General features: G+C 35.8%; 1 protein-coding gene across 2 annotated transcripts in view; it reads left to right on the top strand.

The window, feature by feature from the left end:
• The window catches only part of ATL1 (atlastin GTPase 1), a 100,584-nt gene that overhangs the window by 46,702 nt on the left and 30,725 nt on the right, over positions 1 to 23,157 (top strand). For both annotated transcript variants that reach the window (XM_023222600.1, XM_023222599.2), the window contains 5 exons: positions 8,515 to 8,762; positions 11,593 to 11,727; positions 12,190 to 12,294; positions 14,456 to 14,506; positions 16,162 to 16,218. In XM_023222600.1, the coding sequence (XP_023078368.1) occupies positions 8,515 to 8,762; positions 11,593 to 11,727; positions 12,190 to 12,294; positions 14,456 to 14,506; positions 16,162 to 16,218 (596 nt within the window). The remainder of the gene's footprint in view (positions 1 to 8,514; positions 8,763 to 11,592; positions 11,728 to 12,189; positions 12,295 to 14,455; positions 14,507 to 16,161; positions 16,219 to 23,157) is intronic.

Genomic DNA, 23,157 nt, shown 5'->3' with positions numbered 1-23,157 from the left:
TACAATATAGAGTTTTCTAATCTGAGAACGTGTATATCCCTCTTTCAATAACGTTTTGTATTTTTCTGCAGCAGTCTTCAATGTCTTTCATTAGATTTCAGTGATATGTTGGAGCCAGCTCCTACTAGTTCATGAGAGCCGATCGGGTACATCTCTTCCTGGCTCCACATTCAGTAAATCACATTGTGAGATTGAAGTGGGCCATGGTGGTAGTACTTATATCACAGAAATTGGCAAATGTCACAAATCAGGACTTTTCCCTACCTACCCACTGCTAAGAACAGGTTGTTAAACATGTGCCAACACATCACTTAGACTGATTACTAGATGATCAGGTTTTATAACGCTACATAAATATAAAAATAATTAAGTTATAATCCGCATACAGCAAAATTCACTTTTTTAATCTACTGTTCTGTGACTTGTGAGAAATGTGTATAATCACGTTATGACTACCACAATCAATATTTAGAACTGTTCCATTACCCCAGATAATTTTCTCTATCTCTTTAGAGTCAGCTCTAAAGTTGAATGTATCACAGTTATTTATCCATTCCCTAGTTAAAGGAAATTTGGGTTGTTCACAGTTTTTAGCAAATATGAATAAAACAGATATAAACATATTTGTGCAGGTTTGTGTCTGAACATGGGTTTTCACTGACTTTGGGAGAAAGCCTTCAGTATTTTAACAATAAATGTAACATTAGCTGTATTTGTAGATACCATTTATTGGATTAAGGAATTTTTCTTCTATTCCTACTTTTTGAGAGGTGTTTTTGGTTTTGTTTGCTTTCTTTAATGAGGAATGACTATTACATTTTCATACCTACTTTTATGCATCTACTGAAATAATCATATATCTGTCTCTGTTATGCAATGTGGTGAATTACATTCATTGTCTCTGAATGTTAAATTAACCTTGAATTCCTATAATAGATACCATGTGTTTGTGATATTTTAAAAATTTATGTCTAGATTTTATTTGCTATATTTTGTTTAGAGCTTTTGAGTATCTTGATGAGAGATACTGGCTTATGACTTTCCTTTTTTATAATGTTCTTGTCAGTTATTGGTATGAGAGATAGTCTGACATTATAAAATAAGTTGAGAATGATCTCTTATTTTCTGTTTCTTAGAAGTTTGTGTAAGATTGCTCTTTGCTGTTTTCTAAATGTTTAGAAGAGATCACCAGAGAAGCTGAAGCTGGAGTTTCCTTTGCATGAAGGTTTTAAATTATGAATTAAGTTGTTTTCTAGGTATAACAGTATTCATAGTTATTTGTCTTATGTGGTTTTTTTGTTTGTTTGTTTTTTGTTTTTTTTTTGAGACGGAGTCTCGCTCTGCCGCCCAGGCTGGAGTGCAGAGGCGCGATCTCGGCTCACTGCAAGCTCCGCTTCCCAGATTCACACCATTCTCCTGCCTCAGCCTCCCTAGCAGCTGGGATTGCAGGCGCACGCTGCCATGCCTGGCTAATTTTTTTGTATTTTTAGTAGAGACGGGGTTTCACCGTGTTAGCCAGAATGGTCTCGATCTCCTGACCTCGTGATCCACCCGCCTTGGCCTTCCCAAGTGTTGGGATTACAGGCGTCAGCCACTGCACCTGGCTGGGTTTTTTTTATAAGTGATACTTTTAATTTGTTCATGTCATCAGAGTTATCACATTTACTGTCATAAAGTTACTCATAATATCTCCATATTATTTTTAAAATATCTGTAGGATCTATAGTATCTTTTTTATATCTAATATGAGTAATTTGTGGGTTTTTTCTCTTATTTTCTTTGATCAGTCTTATATTATTAATCTCACTGATCTCGATTTCTAGTTCATTTATTTTTGACCATTATTTCCTATCATTTCTTGTCTTTGAATCTAATTTGATATTCTTTTTATTGTTTCTTGACATAGATATTAGCTTATGATTTTTGTCAAACATCTTTACTACTTTATGCATTTCAAAGTGTAAGTTTCCTCTAAGCAAGTTTTGTATATGTCATCTTTTTAATATTTCAGTATAAATAAGATACTACAACCTAACATATTGATTCAATATTTATATGAAAAGGGTCAAAATAGCCAAGATTGATAGAGTAATTAGAAGATAAGAGGGCTTGTCCCATTAATGTATAATGACTTTTCATAAAGCTATTTTGATGAATATAGTATTGTATTGGTGCTGTCAAAGACAAATTGACAAATAGATCAGAACATTCATCAGGTCATTTAGTTTACAATATTTTCTAGTTTTCATTGTACTTTCTTCTTTATTCCATAGGTTATTTAGATTTATTGCTTAATTTCCAAACACTTAGAGATTTTCTTAATATCTTCTTGTTACTGATTTCTAGTTTAATTCCTTTATGATGAGATAACATATTTTTTATTATTGTAATTCTTTGAAGTTTGTTGAGATCTGATTTATAAATCAGTACATAGGCTATTTGGTAAATGTTCCATATGAACTTAAAAAGAATGTGTGGTTCTATAATTACTAGATGTCAGATAGGTAAGGCTGGCTAATGATACTGTTCAAATCTGCGTATTTACTGATTTTTGTCTGAATTTTAAGACAGTGGAAAGAAAATTCCTAGAAAGATAAAACAAACCAGAAGTATCTCAATAACTATCGAGCTTTATCTCAATAACTATCGAGCCTATATAACAATAGCAATCATAACTATTAAAGAAATTGAAGAGGGCAGGCACGGTGGCTCACGACTGTAATCCCAGCACTTTGGGAGGCCAAGGCAGGCAGATCACTTGAGGTCAGGAGATCGAGACCAGTATGGCCAACATGGTGAAACCCCATCTCTACTAAAAATACAAAAAATTAGCTGGGCTTGGTGGCAAGTGCCTGTAGTCCCAGCTACTCGGGCGGCTGAGGCAGGAGAATTGCTTGAACCTGGGAGGCAGAGGTTGCAGTGAGCCGAGATCGCGCCACTGCACTCCAGCCTGGATGACAGAGCGAGACTCCGTCTCAAAAAAAAAAAATTGAAGTGACAGTTAAAAATCATCTCACAAAGAAAACACCAGGTTCACAAAGTTTTACATGTGAGTTCTATCAAAATTTCAAAGAACTGTTCACTTCAATCTTTTATTACAAACTTTCTTTTCTTTTTTTTTTTGTAAGACGGAGTCTCACTCTGTCACCCAGGCTGGAGTGCAGTGGTGTGATCTCAGCTCCCTGCAACCTCCACCTCCTGGGTTCAAGTGATTCTCCTGCCTCAGCCCCCCAAGTAGTTGGGACTACAAGCATGCACCACCATGCCCAGATAATTTTTGTTTTCTTTTTTTTTTTTTAGTAGAGACGGAGTTTCACCATCTTGGCCAGTTGGTCTCAAACTCTTGATCTCAAATGATCTGCCCACCTTGGCCTCCCAAAGTGCTAGGATTACAGGCGTGAGCCACCATGCCCAGTTGCTAATTCATTTTATAAAGCTTGCATAACTTTTATAATAAAACCACCCAAGGACAAAATAAGAAAGTAGTCATAGACAACTCATTTATGAATATATATGCACAGTTCCTAAACAAAATCTTAGCAAACTGAATCCAACATTATATTATACCCAGAGACTATTAGGTTTATATAAAAAATGCAAATATATATTATTTGCTACATTGATATGTTGGACGTAAAAAGCTATATGATCACCTCAATAGATGCAGAAGAGATTATTTGATAAAATCCATTATTTGTTTGTGATTTTTAGAAACTCTTAGTAAACTACACATAGAATTTCCTTCATCTGATATGATAAAATGTATCTACTAAACCAAGCCCAATAAAACTGTAACAAAAGTAACCCCAATAGGAAAATATTGGAGACATTCCCTTTAAAATCAGGAAGTTATGCCTACTGAAATCAAAAGTTATGTCCATTATCACCCCTTCTATTCAACATGGCATTGAATGTCTAATAATTTAAGAAAAAGAAAAAACATACATAAAGATTAAAAAGTTGGAAACTGTCATTATTTGAAAATTGTATTTCTGTTTCTACATTAAAAATAAACCCAAAAGAATCTACATAAATTTTACAGGAAATAATAAAGTTTAACAAATGCTTCAATGTGAGACCAATGCATTAAAGCTAATTACAGTTCATTATCCAAGCAACAACTGGAACATATAATTAAAACAACAAATAAACCAGTCATAGCAACAAAAACTACAGTGCACCTGGGACTAAATGTAATAAACCTCTTCCTACTCCCCCAAATTATAAAAACATTACTGAAGGAGTTTAAAGACCAAAAATAGATGGAGAGATAGATCATGTTAATGTACTGGAAGACTTAATACCATGAAGGTATTGATTCATTTCAAATTGATCTATAAATTTAATATAACTTCAGTAAAGAGTTCAACTAACAGATTGATTTTAATATTTATATGGAAAGGGTTAAAATAGTCAAGACCAATAATAATTAGAAGGATAAGAGGTTGCCATACTATATACGATAACTTTTTATAAAGCTATTTTGATTAGGATAGTGTAATTTTGGTGCTGATATAGACAAATTGATGAATGGATCAGAATTGAGAGCTCAGAAATGAGTCCGTGTGTGTGTGTGTGTGTGTGTGTGTGTGTGTGTGTGTTAAACTCTTATTTATGACAAAGATCTCATGGCAGACCACTTGAGGAAAGAAGGGGCTTTGACAGAGCTCTGAAAAAATTTGTTTCTCATATTTTTTAAAAAAATGGCTTTCTGTCTTCCACCCTACAAATAACAACTTCTGATGGACTAGGAACTTAAATATCAAAAGCAAACTTTAAAATTTAGAAAAGGCTGGGCACGGTGGTTCATTTCTGTAATGCCAGCACTTTGGGAGGCCAAGGCAAGTGGATCACTTGAGTCCAGGAGTTCGAGACCAGCCTGAGCAACATGGTGAGACCCCATCTCTATAAAAAATACAGAAATTAGTGGGACTTGGTGGTGGCCTGTGCCTGTAGTCCCATCTACTCGGGAGGTTGAGGCGGGAGGATCAATTGAGCTCAGAAAGTGGAGGTTGCAGTGAGCTGAGATCACACCACTGCACTCCAGCCTGGGTAACAGAGTGAGACCCTGTCTCAAAAACAAAAACAAATACAAATACACTTAGAAGAATATATGTGACTATTGGCTGGGCGTGGTGGCTCATGCCTGTAATCCCAGCACTTTAGGAGGCTGAGGCTGGCGGATCACGAGGTCAGGAGATCGAGACCATCCTGGCTGACACGGTGAAACCCCTTCTCTACTAAAAACACACACAAAAATTACCCGGGCGTGGTAGCGGGCTCCTGTAGTCCCAGCTATTCAGGAGGCTGAGGCAGGAGAATGGTGTGAACCCGGGAGGCGGAGCTTGCAGTGAGCCGAGATCGCGCTACTGCACTCTAGCCTGGGCGGCAGAGCAAGACTCTGTCTCAAAAAATAAATAAATAAATAAAAAATAAAATATATGTGACTATCTTTCAGATCTTGTATATGGAATCATTTCTTAAACATGGCATACAAAATGTTAACCATGAAAGAAAATATTAATAAAATCTATTACATTAAAATTAAGAATGCCTTTTCATCAATTATAGCTTAAGGAAAGAAAATGAAAAGGCAAGCTCTTAGAAACTAGAAGACTTTTGCTACGCATATAACTAACAAAGGGCTAGCATTCAAAATACATAAAGAACTACAAATCAGTGAGAAAGACAAACTACCTAATAGAAAAATGGATAAAAGGAGATGCTTACCTTGTTAGCAATTAGAGAAATGTATATCAAGACCACAGTGAGATACCAATTTATACCTCTGCAATTGACAAAAACAAAGTCAGATAAAACCAAGTGTTAGAAAGGATATGGATCAATAGGATGTTAAACTGATGGTGGAAGTGAAACATTTATATAGCCACTTAGCAAAAGACAATTTTGCATCATGTGTTAAAGTTGAGTATTTGAAAAACTTACAACCCAGAAATTCCATTTCTATGTGCATTCTCAAGTACCTTTTGCATATGTGTAGTTTGTTACAAACAATTATTTCAGTCTATAGAAAGTTATGATCTAGTTTTCTGCACCAAAGATGTTTGTCTATCCAAAATATTATGTCTAGCTTGGGTCCGTGATTCACATTTGTGTGCTCAGGTCATAATTAAATCATAGGCAAGGAGCATCATCAAATAAAATGTGTATTTGCTATTCTCAAAAAGGGCCTTTGTAATGAGGCTGAAATTAGGTGGTAGGTAGGACTGTAATCAAACATGAATAGATAATAGTATTAATAACCGTCACCATTAATTAAGCATGTACTGTTTGTCAGACTCTTCAATTTTTATTGAATGGAAATTGCTTTGTTTAGTTTTCACAAAGGCTTTCTGATATGGGTACCATTATTAATCTTTTTAAAATGGAGCATAGTGAGTCATTGGGAAGCTAAATAATTTCCACAACTTTATGTTGTAAATTGTAAGGCTGGGGTTTAAACAAAGGCTCTCTGACTCCAGCACCTGTGATACGGCAATAGAGAAGCTATTATCTTTCAGATAAAAAGTCAACTTTTCTTAACTTTGCAGAGAGAACAACTCTGATTTGTGGCTATAGGCAAAGGTCTGTTGTCTCTAGATGCTTTGTACGATTGCTCAGAAAGTAGTGGTGTATGTTTATCTCTACTCATGCAAAACTAAAATTATGTATTTTCAGTATTTCAATAGCATTATTTTATAGATGAACAGCAATAAAATTATCAATGTGATATATATGTAAATGTGATCTGAAGACTTATTAAAAATTATGCCAAGAGATATGATTGCCTTGCTTTCATCTAGTTATAAAACTTCTTATCAAATAGACATCATGAAGAATGTCTACCTAAAGATATTTTCAAAAATTTAGATAAAAGATAATTTAAGAGTCCAGTTTGTTTCAAAATTAGTATTATTGTCTTAGTCACCTTGGGCTGCTATAACAGAAAATCATAGACTGGGTGGCTTAAACAACAAACATTTATTTCTCACAGTTCTGGCAGCTGGATGAGATCAGAATGCCAGCAGGGCTGGATTTTTTGTAAGGGTCTTCCTCCTGGTTCATAGACTGCTTTCTTCATGTATCCTCACAATTCAGAGAAAAGAGGCTCTGGTTCCTTAGTTGCCTTATAAGGGAACTAACTCTATGATGGGAGACCCTCATTACTTAATCTAAGCCTAATCTAAGGCCTCCCAAAGGCCTCATCTCTAAATACTGTCACATTGGGGATTAAGGTTTCTACAATAGCAATTATTGAAGGTTTCTTTGAGGCTAGATCGTATATCTGATCTGAGAAATTAATTGGTGTATGTATAGACTTTCTGTTCTTATGATACAAAGCAAACGAGCCTATGTATGTACTGTCCAAAAGTTATTTGATTGCTACCAAAGAGGCAGATTTTTTTTTTTTTTTTTATCATAATGGAAAGATCTGGGATGAAAGTTTTGACTCTTGCAATCTAATCCCAGGTTGGCAGTTACTGTCCATGTGAACCTGGACCTGTAATCTGTCACTTTCTAATAATTGTGCTTCTGGGAAATTTAATTAGATTCTTAATTTTCTCATGTGTCAAAAATACAGATAATAATAAATACCTTACCGGAACATTACAAGGATTAAATAAATAACATGAGAAAGATATAGAAATCCTATATGAGGAAGTCTACCATTTCCTTTCTTCTAAATTCCATTTCCATCTCTTGGGCAAGGTCAGTCACGTCTTTGGCTTTAATTTCCTCATCTATATAATAATACCAATAGCATGCTTGAGAATCTGTGATTCCGAGCCCTTCTCTGTATTTCTTCCTATGTATGTTCAGCTTTAAAAAGTATTGCAAGGATCCTTTATGTAAATAAGCTATTTCTGGGGGATAATGTGTGAACTAAAACCATTTTATTCCTCTGCTCCAAAAGTAGAGTGCTTTGCTTTCATTTTCTTTCTGACTCAGCAAACAGAGACATCTGCACTGACTTAGAGTTTTCTTGAAAAATTTTTTTGTTTCAGTCATATGATCAGAAAGAACAAATGTAAGTCCTTCTGGAATATAGTGTGAATGACATTAAAATATGTCACTAAAACAAACATTTCTTTTCTTTCTTTTTTCTTTTTTGAGACAGGGTCTCCCTCTGTTGCCCAGACTGGAGTGCAGTGGCACAATCATATCTCACTGTAGCCTTGACCTCCTGGGCTCAAGTGATCCTGCCACCCCTGCCTCCTGAGAGCTGGGACCACAGGCACGCACTACCACACCTGGCGAATTTTAAAATTTTTTATATAGACAGAATCTTGCTATGTTGCCCAGGGTGCTCTTGACTCCTGGGCTCAAGCGATCCTCCCACCTCAGCCTCCCAAGGTGCTAGGATTACAGGCATGAGCCATGGCACCCAGCATAAAACGAGCATTTCTAATTCCAGTATGCTCCTGTGTCAGATGTTTGAGAGTTGAGAGATACATATACATTTCTTGGCACTTTGAGATGATTAGCTGAACCAGTCACTGCTCTGTTCAACAGGTGGATTTTCGGAAAAGACATATGAATGGAGCTCAGAAGAGGAGGAGCCAGTGAAAAAGGCAGGACCAGTCCAAGTCCTCATTGTCAAAGATGACCATTCCTTTGAGTTAGATGAAACTGCATTAAATCGGATCCTTCTCTCAGAGGCTGTCAGAGACAAGGAGGTTGTTGCTGTATCTGTTGCTGGAGCATTTAGAAAAGGAAAATCATTCCTGATGGACTTCATGTTGAGATACATGTACAACCAGGTATGCAGGAAGTACTTCAAAAAGTTTTCTTTCTTTTGTGCTTCTGTCACTTTGTGTTTTTGTTTAATGGTGTTCAAAATTTTCATTTCTATTATTATGTACCCTCTATATGAACCAGCTAAAGAAATGCTGTGGTGTAACCATTCCAACCTCAGTGCTTTGGGAACCAAACTACACAGACCAATTTTCTCTGAAGCTGCTTTGTTGCATGTCCCTTAGAATATGACTTATATTTTTATTCTTTAAAAAATAGACACAGAATATCCTGATTATAAACTTAAATGTTATAGTGTTTAAAATGTCACATAACTTTTGTATTGTAATCACTTTTTTCCACCATTTGGTATGACATATTTCAAGCATATAGCAAAGTTAAAAGAATTTTGTACTAAACATCTTGGTATCCACCACCCAGATTCTACCATTAACATTAGTATTCCTGCTTCATCACTTATGACTCCATCTATTCATCCCTCTTTCCAGCCATCACTCCAAGTTATTCTTTGATGCATTTGAAAATAAATTGCTGGCCGGGCACTGTGGCTCACGCCTGTAATCCCCAGCACTTTGGGAGGCCGAGGCGGGTGGATCATGAGGTCAAGAGATCAGTACCATCCTGGCCAACATGGTGACACCCATCTCTACTAAAAACAAAAACAAAAACAAAAATTAGCTGGGCATGTTTTCCTTATCCTTCAAGGTTGTTTTTCAGGCTTATGGTTTTTATTAATATCTCAATGTAGATCATTGACTCAGAGTGAATGTTATAGAAATGTTATTGTGCTAATTAATAATAATCACAATTTATTCATTGAAGTATGCGTCCCAAGACATTTTTCCAGGTAATACCTTATTGGAAAAATTTCAATTTCCACCTCAATAGTAATTATTTATTGACTACCTGCTAAATGTCCTAGATTGTGCTAGGCACTATGGTGGATACCAAAGAAAACATACCATAGATTTTGCATTTAGGCATCTCACGGTTTGGCCAAGGAGACAGAATAACGATAGGTGGAATATTTAGAGCATCATTACATGGTGATATGGTGATTGATAGATTTTTTTCTTTCTTTCTTTTTTTTTTTTTTTTTTTTGAGATGGAGTTTCACTCTTGTCACCCAGGCTGGAGTGCAGTGGCACAATCTTGGTTCACTGCAACCTCTGCCTCCCGGGTTCAAGGATTCTCCTGCCTCAACCTCCCAAATAGCAGGGAGTACAAGCATGTGCCACCACGCCTCGCTAATCTTTTGTATTTTTAGTAGAGACAGGGTTTCACCATGTGGGCCAGGCTGGTCTTGAACTCCTGGCCTCAAGTGATCTGCCCGCCTCAGCCTCCCAAAGTGCTGGGATTATAGGCATGAGCCACCATACCCGGCCTGATCGATATATTTCTTAGTTCAGGGAAGGGCATATTGTGGGCAAAAGTAACGGAGAAAGCTTCATAGAGATATTGGGAGTTAGAATAGATTTTGAAGATGTGTGGATCTGGATCAGAAAAGGAAAAATGGACATTCTGGATATATGTATTAAACAGAGTGTACACCTTCTTCCCTTGAGTGGAAATTAAGTATTGGAGATAAAGAAGAAATAAGATTGAATAGGTTATTGAAACAGATAATAAAACAAATTCATAGAAGAACCAAAGTGCTTGATAAGAGTTTAAAATGCCTTTTAGAACAAGATAGGATATAATTAAATAAGTTTTTCTTTAAATTAGTTTATGTAGATTTTTTATCAGTCCAAGTAGTCCTCTCCCAAATTCCTCTGCATTCGTTAATGTAAGATTTTAGATTGGAGAATTATCTAATGAGATCTTCCAAAAACTAATAACTTATTCTCTGTAACAAATATCAAAATGGGGGTAACTACTATCAACCAAGGTCACCAATTACTGACTTACTAAATCTATGGGATGTTTTCCATTCCTTATCCAACTTGATCTCCAGCCTTTATACAATTGATAGTTTTGCCTATTCTCTCTTCCGTTGGCTTCTCAAACCCCACTTGTATCAGTACTTGTCTACTCCTTCCTGCTGTCCCGGCCCTGGTCAGGCCCTCAATCATATTTTTGACCTTTATTATAGCACCCCCCCTTATCCTTTCTAGCTATCATTTCCCTTCCCTACTAACTAGCCCTACTTACTTCTAGAATAGTATCTCTCTACCACAACTATGATGATAATTCATCTCTGCTTCTTCATAAGTTTCCATTGCCTGCAGGATAAAATCTGACTCCCTTAAGCACCTTACAAGGCCTTTCAGAATCTGGCCATCTGTCCAGACTTTTCCTGCTGCTTGCTTCCTCCTCCCCCAAAACCAAAGCATAATATGCTCTCCACTTCCTTCCTTTCTGCCTGCCTGCCTGCCTTCCTTTCTGGAATGCCTTCTCCAAATTTGCTCCCCTGGAAAATTCCTAAATATTTTTCAAGTCTTAGCTCAAACATCCTATGTGGTCTTTCCTGACCAAGGGTTATTTCTTTTTTATGCTACCATTTATGCATTATATATACTTCCATTTTGGCATGCATTTATTGCATCATAATGGTTTGTTTGCATGTCTGTCTCGCTGTTAGGCTGTGAATTTCCTCTGGTTTGCAATGGTATCTTTTCATTTTTATATCCCCAGGACATATCAAAAATGTGGCAGATGGTTACTCCTCTGTAATTATTTTTTGGATGAATAAAGTGATTGTATCGATGCAATAGATGTGCATATGTTGTTTCCTTTTAACTAGAATTGGAGAGGGATAAGAATCAGAATGGATGAATGGAAAAAAAACTATACACACATATCAAGTTCCATACCATAGACTTTATTATTTTATAGGAATCAGTTGATTGGGTTGGAGATTACAATGAACCATTGACTGGTTTCTCATGGAGAGGTGGATCTGAACGAGAGACCACAGGAATTCAGATATGGAGTGAAGTCTTCCTTATCAATAAACCTGATGGTAAAAAGGTATGATGCTAACTTCCTAAATAAAATTGAGTTTTCACTTGTAACAGTTACTACTTTTTAGGATCCTTGAAGTTGCACTTTTGAAAATTAATTTTGATCATTTGATGTGAAGCTTAAAGTGGGGTAGCATCCTATAGCACGATCTTTGTTTCCTTTTCTTGTGATCAGGGTAGGTAAAATTATAACCATGATAGAACAGCAGATCAGCAAGTAACATCTGTATTTTGTTTCACTGCTATATAAAGTTTCTGTAATGTTGGATTACTGGTAAAAATTATTTATAATAGTAATCAGCAGTTAATATTTTTATTTTCTGTGGCATTCATGGTATGTGTAAGAAATTATCTGAAATAGTATTCATTAATAATGGTTTGCTTTAGTTCTTATGATACTAATGTTATGGTAACCCTAATGACCTAGATGTTCTATAAAATATCACTAATGTACTCTTCTTGCCTGTAGGTTGCAGTGTTATTGATGGATACTCAGGGAACCTTTGATAGTCAGTCAACTTTGAGAGATTCAGCCACAGTATTTGCCCTTAGCACAATGATCAGCTCAATACAGGTATGAAATAAAATAAACCCATTTTGATGATGTTTCTTTAACTAAAAATTATGAGTATATATGTTTCTATATACATGTGATAATGAGATAAACAGAAATTGGGAATCATATATATCATTTGACTCAATTAGCATGCCAGTTCTTGTGATTTCTGTAAGAGTAGAATTGTTTTTGTTCTTGTAGTCTAATTACGGACAAACTTTCAAATTGACTGCTTTGGTTAGAAAAGGTCATATTATCTTATTGGGATTTTTGTTGTTGTTGTTTAAAGCCTACAATAAACTCAGTAACATAAATCTTGTATGAGTGTACATTGAGACCATCTATTATAAGTTGTGTTTAACGAAACAGGATTTATAAATATAAATTTTGTTCTACATAGCCTGTAGAAACATTTCTAAATGTAAAAACATTTACATGTGTTCATAGCTTTTAAAAACACCTTAATGTACATTCAGGAAAGTAAATATCTTGTATATAAAATGTATCTTTCTTTCCTTTCCTTTTTTCTTTCACTTTTTTAAAAGTCTTATTTTTGAGGTTATTGTGGGCTTTCTAAATTGTCCTGAAAATCCTTGTAGAGTTTTATTAGAACCATAGAACCCATAGCATAAAAGATTTTAAGACTATTTTTAGATATTTTCAATCCACTGGCAAAAGCAAAAAGAGAGAGTGGCCAAGGAACAGGGCAGATCAATAAAAAAAAGTAAGATAGCTTAAAAATGCAGAAAAGGCAAAGTAGTTAGGATGAGTGAGTCAAGGATGAAATTATAAGCAAGCATAGAGAATGGAGCTAGTGAACCAGCAACAGGGGCGTCATATATGGTTAGGACAAACAAGACAGGGTAAACAGAAGGAGAAAGGAAAGACTGAATTTATTAAATAAAAGACTTTAAAAGTCATAAAAACAGTTATGGTTATAACCTACTTAATCAACTTTTAAAAATTAACTTTTCTTTCAATTGACAAATAAAAATATATATTTATCATGTACAATATGATATTTTGAATACATACATTGTATAAGCCTTTAAAATACCGACTTAATCTAATTTATTCATAATTCACAGGGTAAGCCATATTTATACAAGCCTATTTAAACCAGATTGACTTTGCCTTTTCAGTATTACTCATTATTTATATTTGACCTGAATACATTGAATATTTTCATAGAAAAATCTGCTAACTCCTTAGTAATAACTATTTTTTATTATGTGAGAAATGATGTTATTTACATAACTATACAAAGTATTCTTTTTATATCACTACATAAACATATAAGCCTCCTTGACTTTTCTTTGAAGTTAATGATATTTATTCCCCTCAAAAAAGGTCATCTTAATGCTGTGATCTGTTCATGAAGCAGCAATGCATATGTATAAGGCTGTGAGCATGATATTCAGAACCTAACTTCCATGTAATGAAACTCTGTTCAGGCATAAATAAAATGATTAATTGTGAAGAAGTCAACATGATTTTTCTTTTCTTTTCTTTTCTTTTCTTTTCTTTTTTTTTTTTTTTGAGATGAGTCTCACTCTGTCACCCAGGCTGGAGTGCAGTGGCGTGGTCTCTGCTCACTGCAAGCTCGGCCTCCCAGGTTCACACCATTCTCCTGCCTCAGCCTCCCGAGCAGCTGGGACTACAGGCGCCCGCCACCACGCCCGGCTAATTTTTTGTATTTTTAGTGGTGACGGGGTTTCACCATGTTAGCCAGGATGGTCTCGATCTGCTGACCTTGTGATCCGCCTGCCTCGGCCTCCCAAAGTGCTGGGATTACAGGCATGAGCCACTGTGCCCGGCCAACATGATTTTTCAAAACAAAATTTTCCATATGGCTTGCTGAGATTTAGATTGCTATTATTTTGTCTTGCTTGGAAGAATGAGTTTTTTTGACTCATTCTTTAGGTTCATAAAATAATTTTAATATTCTATCTCCAGAGCAGGTGGCTACTGTATTTCTGGAACCATTTTATAGTCACTGTACATTCCTTATTGTCTCTCAAGCTTCTTTTACTTCTCTCTCAAGGTCTTACAAATATCATCATGTAAGTAAGTATATAAGAAAGTTCATTTTTGTGATAACTGATATTTTTAAAAGTAGGGAATGATGCTTAGGATGATGCCAATTATCTTATCATTGTGATTGTATTTCTTTATCAAGGTATATAACTTATCCCAAAATGTCCAGGAGGATGATCTTCAGCACCTCCAGGTAACAATATTTTCTTTTCTGTGTATCTGGTAGTCTTTGGAATATATATAGCAGAATTCTGGGGAATGATTTCAAAACATAATCAGATTCTGATTCTGCTGTTTACACAGGAACTATTGACCCAATTAGGTGCCTGGTAATTACTGCCCCAGACTGATTAATTTATAAAGGAAAGAAGTTTAATTGACTCACAGTTCAGCATGACTGGAAAGGCCTCAGGAAATTTACAATCATGGCCGAAGGCAAAGGGGAAGCAAGGCACTTTCTCCACAAGGTAGCAGGAAGGAGAAGTGCCAAGCGAAGTGGGAGGAGCCCCTTATAAAACCATCAGATCTGTGAGAACTCACTCACTATCACGAGAACAGCGTCGGGAAACAGCCTCCATGTTTCACTTACCTTCACCTGGTCTCGCCCTTGACACGTGGGGATTCTGGAGATTATAATTTAAGATGAGATTTTGGTGGGGACACAAAGCCTAACCATATCAATAAGTAACTACCTTTCTCCCTAATTTGACATCAAATTTAATATATTTTTTAGGAAAAGAGTCACACTGCAAGTCACAGACATTAAAGAAAAAACACAACTGAGGTGATAAGGCTCAGTCTAGCCTCAGGAAAACTACAGAGCAATCACTGCTCCAAAAGGAGCAGAAACAAAGAAGGAGAAATTTGGTTTACAAATGGTGACAGGACTGAGAATGTTCCCAGGATTAGCACTAAGGAGCACAACTCTCCAGGTTTTGTTATGCTCTAGGCACAGTGTATGTTTCTTCTCCTCTTTCGAATTCATTTCAAGATTCTCCAGGGCCAGGTGTAGTGGCTCATGCCTGTAATCCCAGCAGTTTAGGAGGCTGAGGCAGGTAGATTGCTTGAGCCCAGGAGTTTGAGACCAGCCTGGGCCACATGGTGAAACCCTATCTCTACCAAAAATACAAAAATTAGCCAGGCAGGCATGGTGGCACGTGCCTGTAGTCCCAGCTACTCAGTAGGCTGAAGTTGGTGGATCACTTGAGCCCGGGAGGTCAAGGCTGCAGTGAGCAGAGATCATGCCACTGCACTCCAGCCTGGGTGACAAAGTGAGACCCTATCTCCAAAAAAAAAAAAAAAAAAAAAGAAAAGAAAAGAAAAAGAAAAAAGACAGAGAAAAGGACTTTCCATTTCTTAAGCTAAATGCCTAATGTTTTTGTAGTAATCCAAGCCATTGTGCCATTAAATTTCCTCAGGCAACAGCTTTTGTAAATATATCCTACATAGTTTACAGCTCTCTGGTCTAATTTATACACGTTCTGCTTCTAAAGGTCATTTAGCATGTTTCCTTCTTCCCTTTTGTCTCCCACAAAAAATTAACCCACATTTTAGATATAAAAGGTGTTCATTTTAAAACATAAAAGGTGTTAATTTTAAAAATAAAATGTAAATTTTATTTTTAAATGTACTTTTTGTCTTTTATTCTTAAATATCTAATTACCATGGCTCTGCTTTACCTATCCAATGCTTATTTCCTGAAAATGATTATTATAATCTTCTTAATATAACATTCTGTTATAGCTAGGGGAAAAAGTAAATGAAAGAAAGCCAAGAATTAAAACTTTGCAGATGCTAAAGTTCTGTCTGTGTGTGTGTGTGTGTGTGTGTGTGTAATTTTTTTTCTAGCTTTTCACTGAGTATGGCAGACTGGCAATGGAGGAAACATTCCTGAAGCCATTTCAGGTGAGTGAAGGTTAAATGATGATAAATTCGTACTAGATTTTCCTGAAGACTGTAACCAGGTATATTAATTAGGGTCATGTTTCCTTTTCTTTTTATTTCATTGAGAAAACATTTCTGACCTATTTTATGCTATTTGATGCAAGATAGAATGAGATAGAAATGAGGAAATAGAATTTTTAAGAATTATTTTTTATAAAAGAAATGTGGAAATGAAAGATGAATTAGGCATTCTGGTTCCCGGCAAAATGTCAGCTTTTTTTTCCTGAACTCAAAGTGACTGTCAAAGTGCTGGGATTAAAGATGTGAGCCCCTGGGCCCAGCCTCACTTATGTACAAAAATTAAACATCCAGCCATATCTTATGAGATGTATTAAAACATCAGAATGTGTTAATTTGAAAATAAAAGGATGGAAAAAGATATATCAGGCACATACTAAGTGAAGGAAAACAAGTGTCTATATTTTGTCAGTAAGAATTATTTAGAATAGAGAAGTTCATAATAATAAAAAGTTATTTCACTAGGAAAATACAAGAATTCTAGTCAGGCATGGTAGCACATTCCTGTAATCCCAGCTACTCGGAAGGCTGTGGTGGGAGGATCACTTGACCCCAGGAGTTCGAATCCAACCTGGGCAACATAGTGAGAGACTCTGTCTCTTGAAAAAAAAAATTGTAAATTTTTGTGACAAATAGCCTCAAAATATATAAAGATCAATAGAACCATAAGAAGAAATGAGTAAATCCACTGAAACACCGCTCTCCTAACTATTGATAAGTCAAGTAAGCAGAAAATTAGTAACAGTAGAGAAGATGTGAAACCTAAGGCTAACAAGCTTGCTTTATGGTACATGTATAGAATAGTGTAAGTAACAAAGAAAACACATTACTCTTAAGCATGCAAGGTGTATGTACAAAAATTTACCACATATTAAGCCACAAAGCAGGTCTCCACAAATTTCAAAGCATTGAATTCATACTGACCTCATTCTGTCATCACAGGACAATTTAGTTAAAAGTTAATAAGAAAGTGCTAATTTTAAAAAGCATATTTTGGAAATTTAAGCACACAATTCAAAAATAATTCATGGGTTAAGTTAAACTCATAATAGATATAGGAAAATACTGCAAATTGAGTGCTTGAAAGAAAACATACATATTGAACATTAAATGCTGTCATGAAAATGGTACTTAGAAAAAATATAGCCATAAAAGTTTTATATTAGAAAAAAAGAAAGGCAGAAAATTAGTGATAAGTACAAATTAAGAAGAAAAAATAGGCCAGGCGCATTGGCTCATGCCTGTAATCCCAGCACCTTTGGAGGCTGAGGCGGGTGGATTGCTTGAGGTCAGGAGTTCAAGACAAGCCTGACCAACATGGTGAAACCCCGTCTCTACTAAAAATACAAAAATTAGCTGGGCGTGGTGGCGGGCACCTTAATTACAGCTACTCCAGAGCCTGAGGCAGGAGAATCACTTGAACCTGGGAGGCGGAGGTTACAGTGAGCCAAGATCGCACCATTGCACTCCAGCCTGGATGACAGAGCGAGACTGTCTCAAAAAAACAAACAAAAAAAGAAAAAACAGACAAAAACTAATGAAAATAAGAAAGAACATTTATAAAAGCTGTATGTCTCAAGATGGATCAATTTTAAAAACATAATGTGGATTAGAAAAAAGCTAGTTGCCAAAGACTATTTACAGTAGGATAACATTTTTTATAAAGGTCCAAAATGAGCAAAACTAAACAATATGTTAAGAATATAAAGACATGTGATAAAACTATTTAAAAAAAGCAAAAGTAAAGTAGTATTTACTACTGGAGAGGAGAAATGGGGATGTATCAGGAAGGGACACACAGGAAGCTTCAATGTTATTGGTATTTTCAATTATTTAAGCAGGTTTGTGGGTTCACGAGTATTTATTTTATTAATCTGCTTAATAGCATGCATATATGTTACATGCATTCTTTTGTAGATATCATATTATGTAATAACATTTTTCAATCTAAAAAATCAATAGCATTTCTTAAAACCAGCGATTACAACTAGCAAATATAAGTTTTAAAATATATATGCCATTCACAATAGCAAAACAAAACAAAAATCTTTAGTAATTAGCCACCAAAATATAAAGACCTTTCTGGAGAAAAAATCAAAGGTCTGTTAAAGACTATAAAGAAAAAATTGTATAAACCAAAGAGATATAATATTATCACAGATGGTACGATTTAATGTTGTAGAGAATTTAATTCTCAACAAATTAGTCAAACTCAGTGCAATTATAATTGAAATTACAACAGGATTTTTTTTGTATATCTTCTACAACTCATATGGAAGAATTAAGCCTTGTTTTGATTTAAGTCAGGTTTTCTTTTTTTTTTCTTTTCTTTTCTTTTTTTTTTTTTTTTTGACGGAGTCTTGCTCTTGTTGCCCAGGCTGGAATGCATGCAATGGTGTGATCTCATCTCACTGCAACCTCCGCCTCCTGGGTTCAAGCCATTCTCCTGCCTCAGCCTCCCAAGTGGCTGAGATTACAGGCGCCTGCCTCTATGCCTGGCAAATTTTTCTGTGTGTTTTTAGTAGAGATGGGGTCTTACCATATTGGCCAGGATGGTCTCAAACTCCTGACTTCAGGTTATCTGTCTGCCTCGGCCTCCCGAAGTACTGGGATTACAGGTGTGAGCCACTGCGCCTGGCCTTAAGTCAGTTTTTAAGAAGGAGATCTAAATTAGGGGGCTCAATACACACTACAAAGTCATAGCAATGAAAATGGTGAGGTCCTACACAGATACAAGAGCAAAGCTCAATGGAACTAAACAGTTTAAATACACTCATATGTATATGGGAGCCTGGTAGTCAATAGAGGTGGCATGATAAACTGGTAGGAAATAAATGGGTTAATAGTTGGGTTTGGAAAAACGAGTTCACTATTTGGAGAAAGAGCTGGATTTTTACTAAATACCATAATAGAAGTAATCTCCAGATGGATCAAAGAACTAAATATGAAAGTTAAAACTATAAAGCTAATAGAAGAAAGTGCTGGAGAATATTTTTCTGAACTGAGGTGAAGAAACATTTATTAAACTCTCCAAAATAAACCACGTAGTAAAAAATTGATGCATATTACTACATCAAAATTAAGTATTTCTATTTATCAAAGGACTTTGTAATCAAAGTGAACAGATTCGTAGAAGATATTGACAATGTCAAAGTCAACAAAAGATTACTAGACAGAACATACAGGAAACCTGCAAGTAACCAAAACCTGGTTACCAGTCAGAAAACAGGCAAAGAGTATTAATAGCCAACTCACAGAAAGGAAACCTGAATGGCTAATACATTTTTGAAGGGATATCAAGTCTCACTGATAATGAGATAAATATTAAAACAACGATGAAATACCACTTTATACTCATTAAACAGGCAAAAAGTGGAATATGGAGATGATACCAAATGAAAGCTAGGATTTGGGTAAATGGGAACACCCAGGCCCTATTGTTGGAAGTGCAGATTGGAGCAGCCATTCCGTGGAGCAGAGGAAATATGTAAGGATATTTACTGATAGAGTAATAGTAGCAGGAATTTGGAGACAATTTAGGTGTCCATCACTAGAAGAACGGATACATAAAAATTTGGGGAAAAGCATGCTCTGGAATACTTTGCAACATCTAAAGACAGTGAACCAAAAGTACATAGAGTAGCATGAATAGAGCGTTAAATTTGTACTGAAGTACGCAGGAAAAAGTATGAGATTTATAACATGATACTATTTATGAATATTTAAAATGCTGTACATACACAAAATAATATATATTAAAGTGAGTGTGGATGGGAATGAATAGTTGAGGAATGGGAGTGAGGGTCTGGGAAAAACATGATGAAGTGAAGTAGCACGGAGAGATGATATATGCTGTGATGAAGGAGTATGAATTCTCCCCTGAGGGCTCGGGAACCTGGTGCAGGGAGGAGGTGAGGTAGAATAAAACCAGTCTTGCTTGCAGTCTTCTATATGTTTTACAGTATCTACTAGACTCTGTTGTCTTTTTTATTTTTAATCATTTGTTAGGTTGATAGTTGAAGTGTTGTAAGGCTATTGTTTTGATTTTCTTCTTCTCTAACTTGTTACTGAGAACCACTGGCAAACCAGAGTAGGGAACACCATTGTAAATTACAGAAAGGGACATTAGGTCTAACCAGCAGATGTCACTGCTCCTTACATTTTGCCAGACACATGAATACTGGAAAAGACCAATCAATGCTGTGATAAAACAGATGACAGATAGATAAATATTGATAGAGTTACTGCTTTTGGTTAAAAAAAAAAAATAAGTTGAAAACAAACAATGGAAAAAAATTTTAAGAGATTACCCTAGTTAGTAAACTGTTGGCATTATGAAATGTCAGTGAAAAGAAAAAGTTTTTGCTGACTGAGTCAACAATGACTCCTAAGCATGTTTGGACTTGTAACTCTAACCATCTGAAATTGAAATGAGAAGCTCATTAAGTAGTAAAGGTGGCATCCAAAGCCATTTTGTAATATTTTAGATTAAAGCAACCAAATCCAAAACAAAAAATACTATACATTATAAAATCAAAAGATAAAATGCAAATGTATTCAAATCTCGAAACATACATGAGTTAAATAATTCACATTTCAATTAGAAAAAGCGTAGAGAAAAACTGCAAAGTAAAATAACTTTTAAATGAAATTTCAGTTAGGCAATCTCTTTCAGCAGGTCACCACCTCCACCCTCTTCTCTTTGAGAAGTTAACAGCTTTATTCATTTGGGTAAAGGTGTGGGGAAATTTTAAACATTGCCTGAGACAGTAAGGTGAGGGATAATGAAATTTTTAAAATAATTTTGTATTAAAATTAAACTAAGGCCAGATGCAGTGGCTCATGCCTGCAATTCCAACACTTTGGGAGGTAGAGGCAGGAAAATTTCTTGGAGCCCAGAAGTTTGAGATGAGCCTGAGAGACATAGTGAGACTGTATCTCTACAAAAAGGGAAAAAAGAAGAAGAAAAAAAAAAACTCCACAAAGAACTACAGCTCCTGTAGTCCCAGCTATTTGTGGGTAGGGGCTGAAGTGGGAGGATGGCTTGAGCCCAGGGGTTTGAGGCTGCAGTGAGCTATGATTGCACCGCTGCACTCCAGCCTGGGCAACAGAGTGAGAACATGTCTCAAAAAATAAATAAACAAAATTAATTTAAACAAATTTAAATAGAAGAATCCTTAACTCTGAAACAGAGTACAATTATAAATAATAAATAAGACCTATAATAAACAACAAACATGAAGGCAATTAGCTGGAGAAATGAATAGCTAAATTAACAGATTAACTTTATTCTTTAAAATACCAATTTATATCAAGCTGTAATCAAACACACAAAAATATGTTAGTGTACTTAAAAAACTATGGTTTAAAAGAGAGAATTAAAAGCTAACTAAATTCAGTTTAAAAGCAATATTGAAGTGCAAGTTTAACCAGTGGTGTGCTGGTAAAATGTTTAAAAGTGGCTGGGGAGGAGGGAGGAGGTGAGCCTGATATATATTATTTGCTAATTTTTATGGTGTAAATACTTTTACCATGGCCAATTTCAAGCTACCATGACTTCAATCAACTTGCAAAAATTCCTCAAAATTTAACAAATGCTTTTTGCAAGCTCTAATGAACCAGTTCTAAACTATGTAGCACACCCTGGAAGTATAATTCATATTAAGACACAGTATAGAGTTATCTAAGTGACATTAGTTATTTTCTCATCTGTTTTGCTCACTATGAGTATTTGAATTTAAAGTATAAAAATCGGGCAGGAGCTACTTTATCAACATATCTATCTATAAAATAACTAGGTTCTTTATATTAGCTTCTCTACCTTAGGACTTCCAGTTTTTGTTGAGAATGACAATATTTTTTCGTTAATTTAGACGTGGCTGTATATAATAACTGTGCAAGTTTTATTTGAGTAATAACACCCAGTTTGCTGTAAGAACCTAGAGAAAATATCTTGTCATGTGCAATAGATTTGTGTCTATATTGGTATGTTATGAGTGTTTTTTTTCTTGGTCATTTAGACTTGCATAAGCCACACCTGGCCCCACGTTGCTCTGTACTGGGATGATCACATCCTTGGGTCAGGATCCCTACGACTATTTCTGGATGTTTTTCATGTTGTCAGACATTATTTGAAGTTCATTCTAAATACAGGCTGCTTATCAACACCAAGCAAGGCTGCCTTCCTCTAATGCTCTGTCAAATGATCAGCCACCAGTTACTTGTTTCCCCAGGAAAGGCTCTTTTTCCACTTGTATGGCTTTGTGGCTCTCTCTGTGTGTGCTTGTCACTCTTGTCCTCTCAGTTCTGCTGGGCTGTGGTGGTGGAGAGGGTTTTCACTCTGTCATGTGGTAATACAGTAAGCTTGTTATAGGGCCTAGGCTAAAAACAGATCCCCCTTACTAAGAAGACCTTGCATTATACCTTAAAGTGTACCCTTTGGCAATAGCAGCCCAGGAGTTTATGATTTAATCATTTCATGCCTTCTAATTATGTAGGCTATAAAGAAATAGAAACATTCCCCATTTGCTAAAGTGTATTATAGTCTCAGGATTCACTTGAGTCAATGTTTTAGATGTCAATACATTTCTCAGTGGCATTTCTACATTGTGGGTCTGTTTCTAGTAGGCCAGTCTTCTAAAGCTCGTTTAATCTACAGCAGATTTAAATAGTGACCACGATGTTCCTGAGCCTTGGTTCCTTTAAGCCAGTCCTGAATATATCTGATGATTCCTAGATCTCTTTGAGGCCCAGAGCCCTGAGGTAGTTGGGAATTTTAGCAGGATTTAGGCTGCATGGCTCACAGAGAAGAGATGGGGCTGCAGCATATCTGTAGCCTTGGTGATTGATGCCTAATTAGGTGTTTTAGACACCTGGGTTAGA

This window comes from Piliocolobus tephrosceles, chromosome 6 (genome assembly GCF_002776525.5).
Source record: "Piliocolobus tephrosceles isolate RC106 chromosome 6, ASM277652v3, whole genome shotgun sequence".
Classification (NCBI taxonomy): Eukaryota; Metazoa; Chordata; class Mammalia; order Primates; family Cercopithecidae; genus Piliocolobus; species Piliocolobus tephrosceles.
The sequence above is the reverse complement of the archived record's forward strand: the minus strand, read 5'-3'. Positions and strand labels throughout refer to the sequence as shown.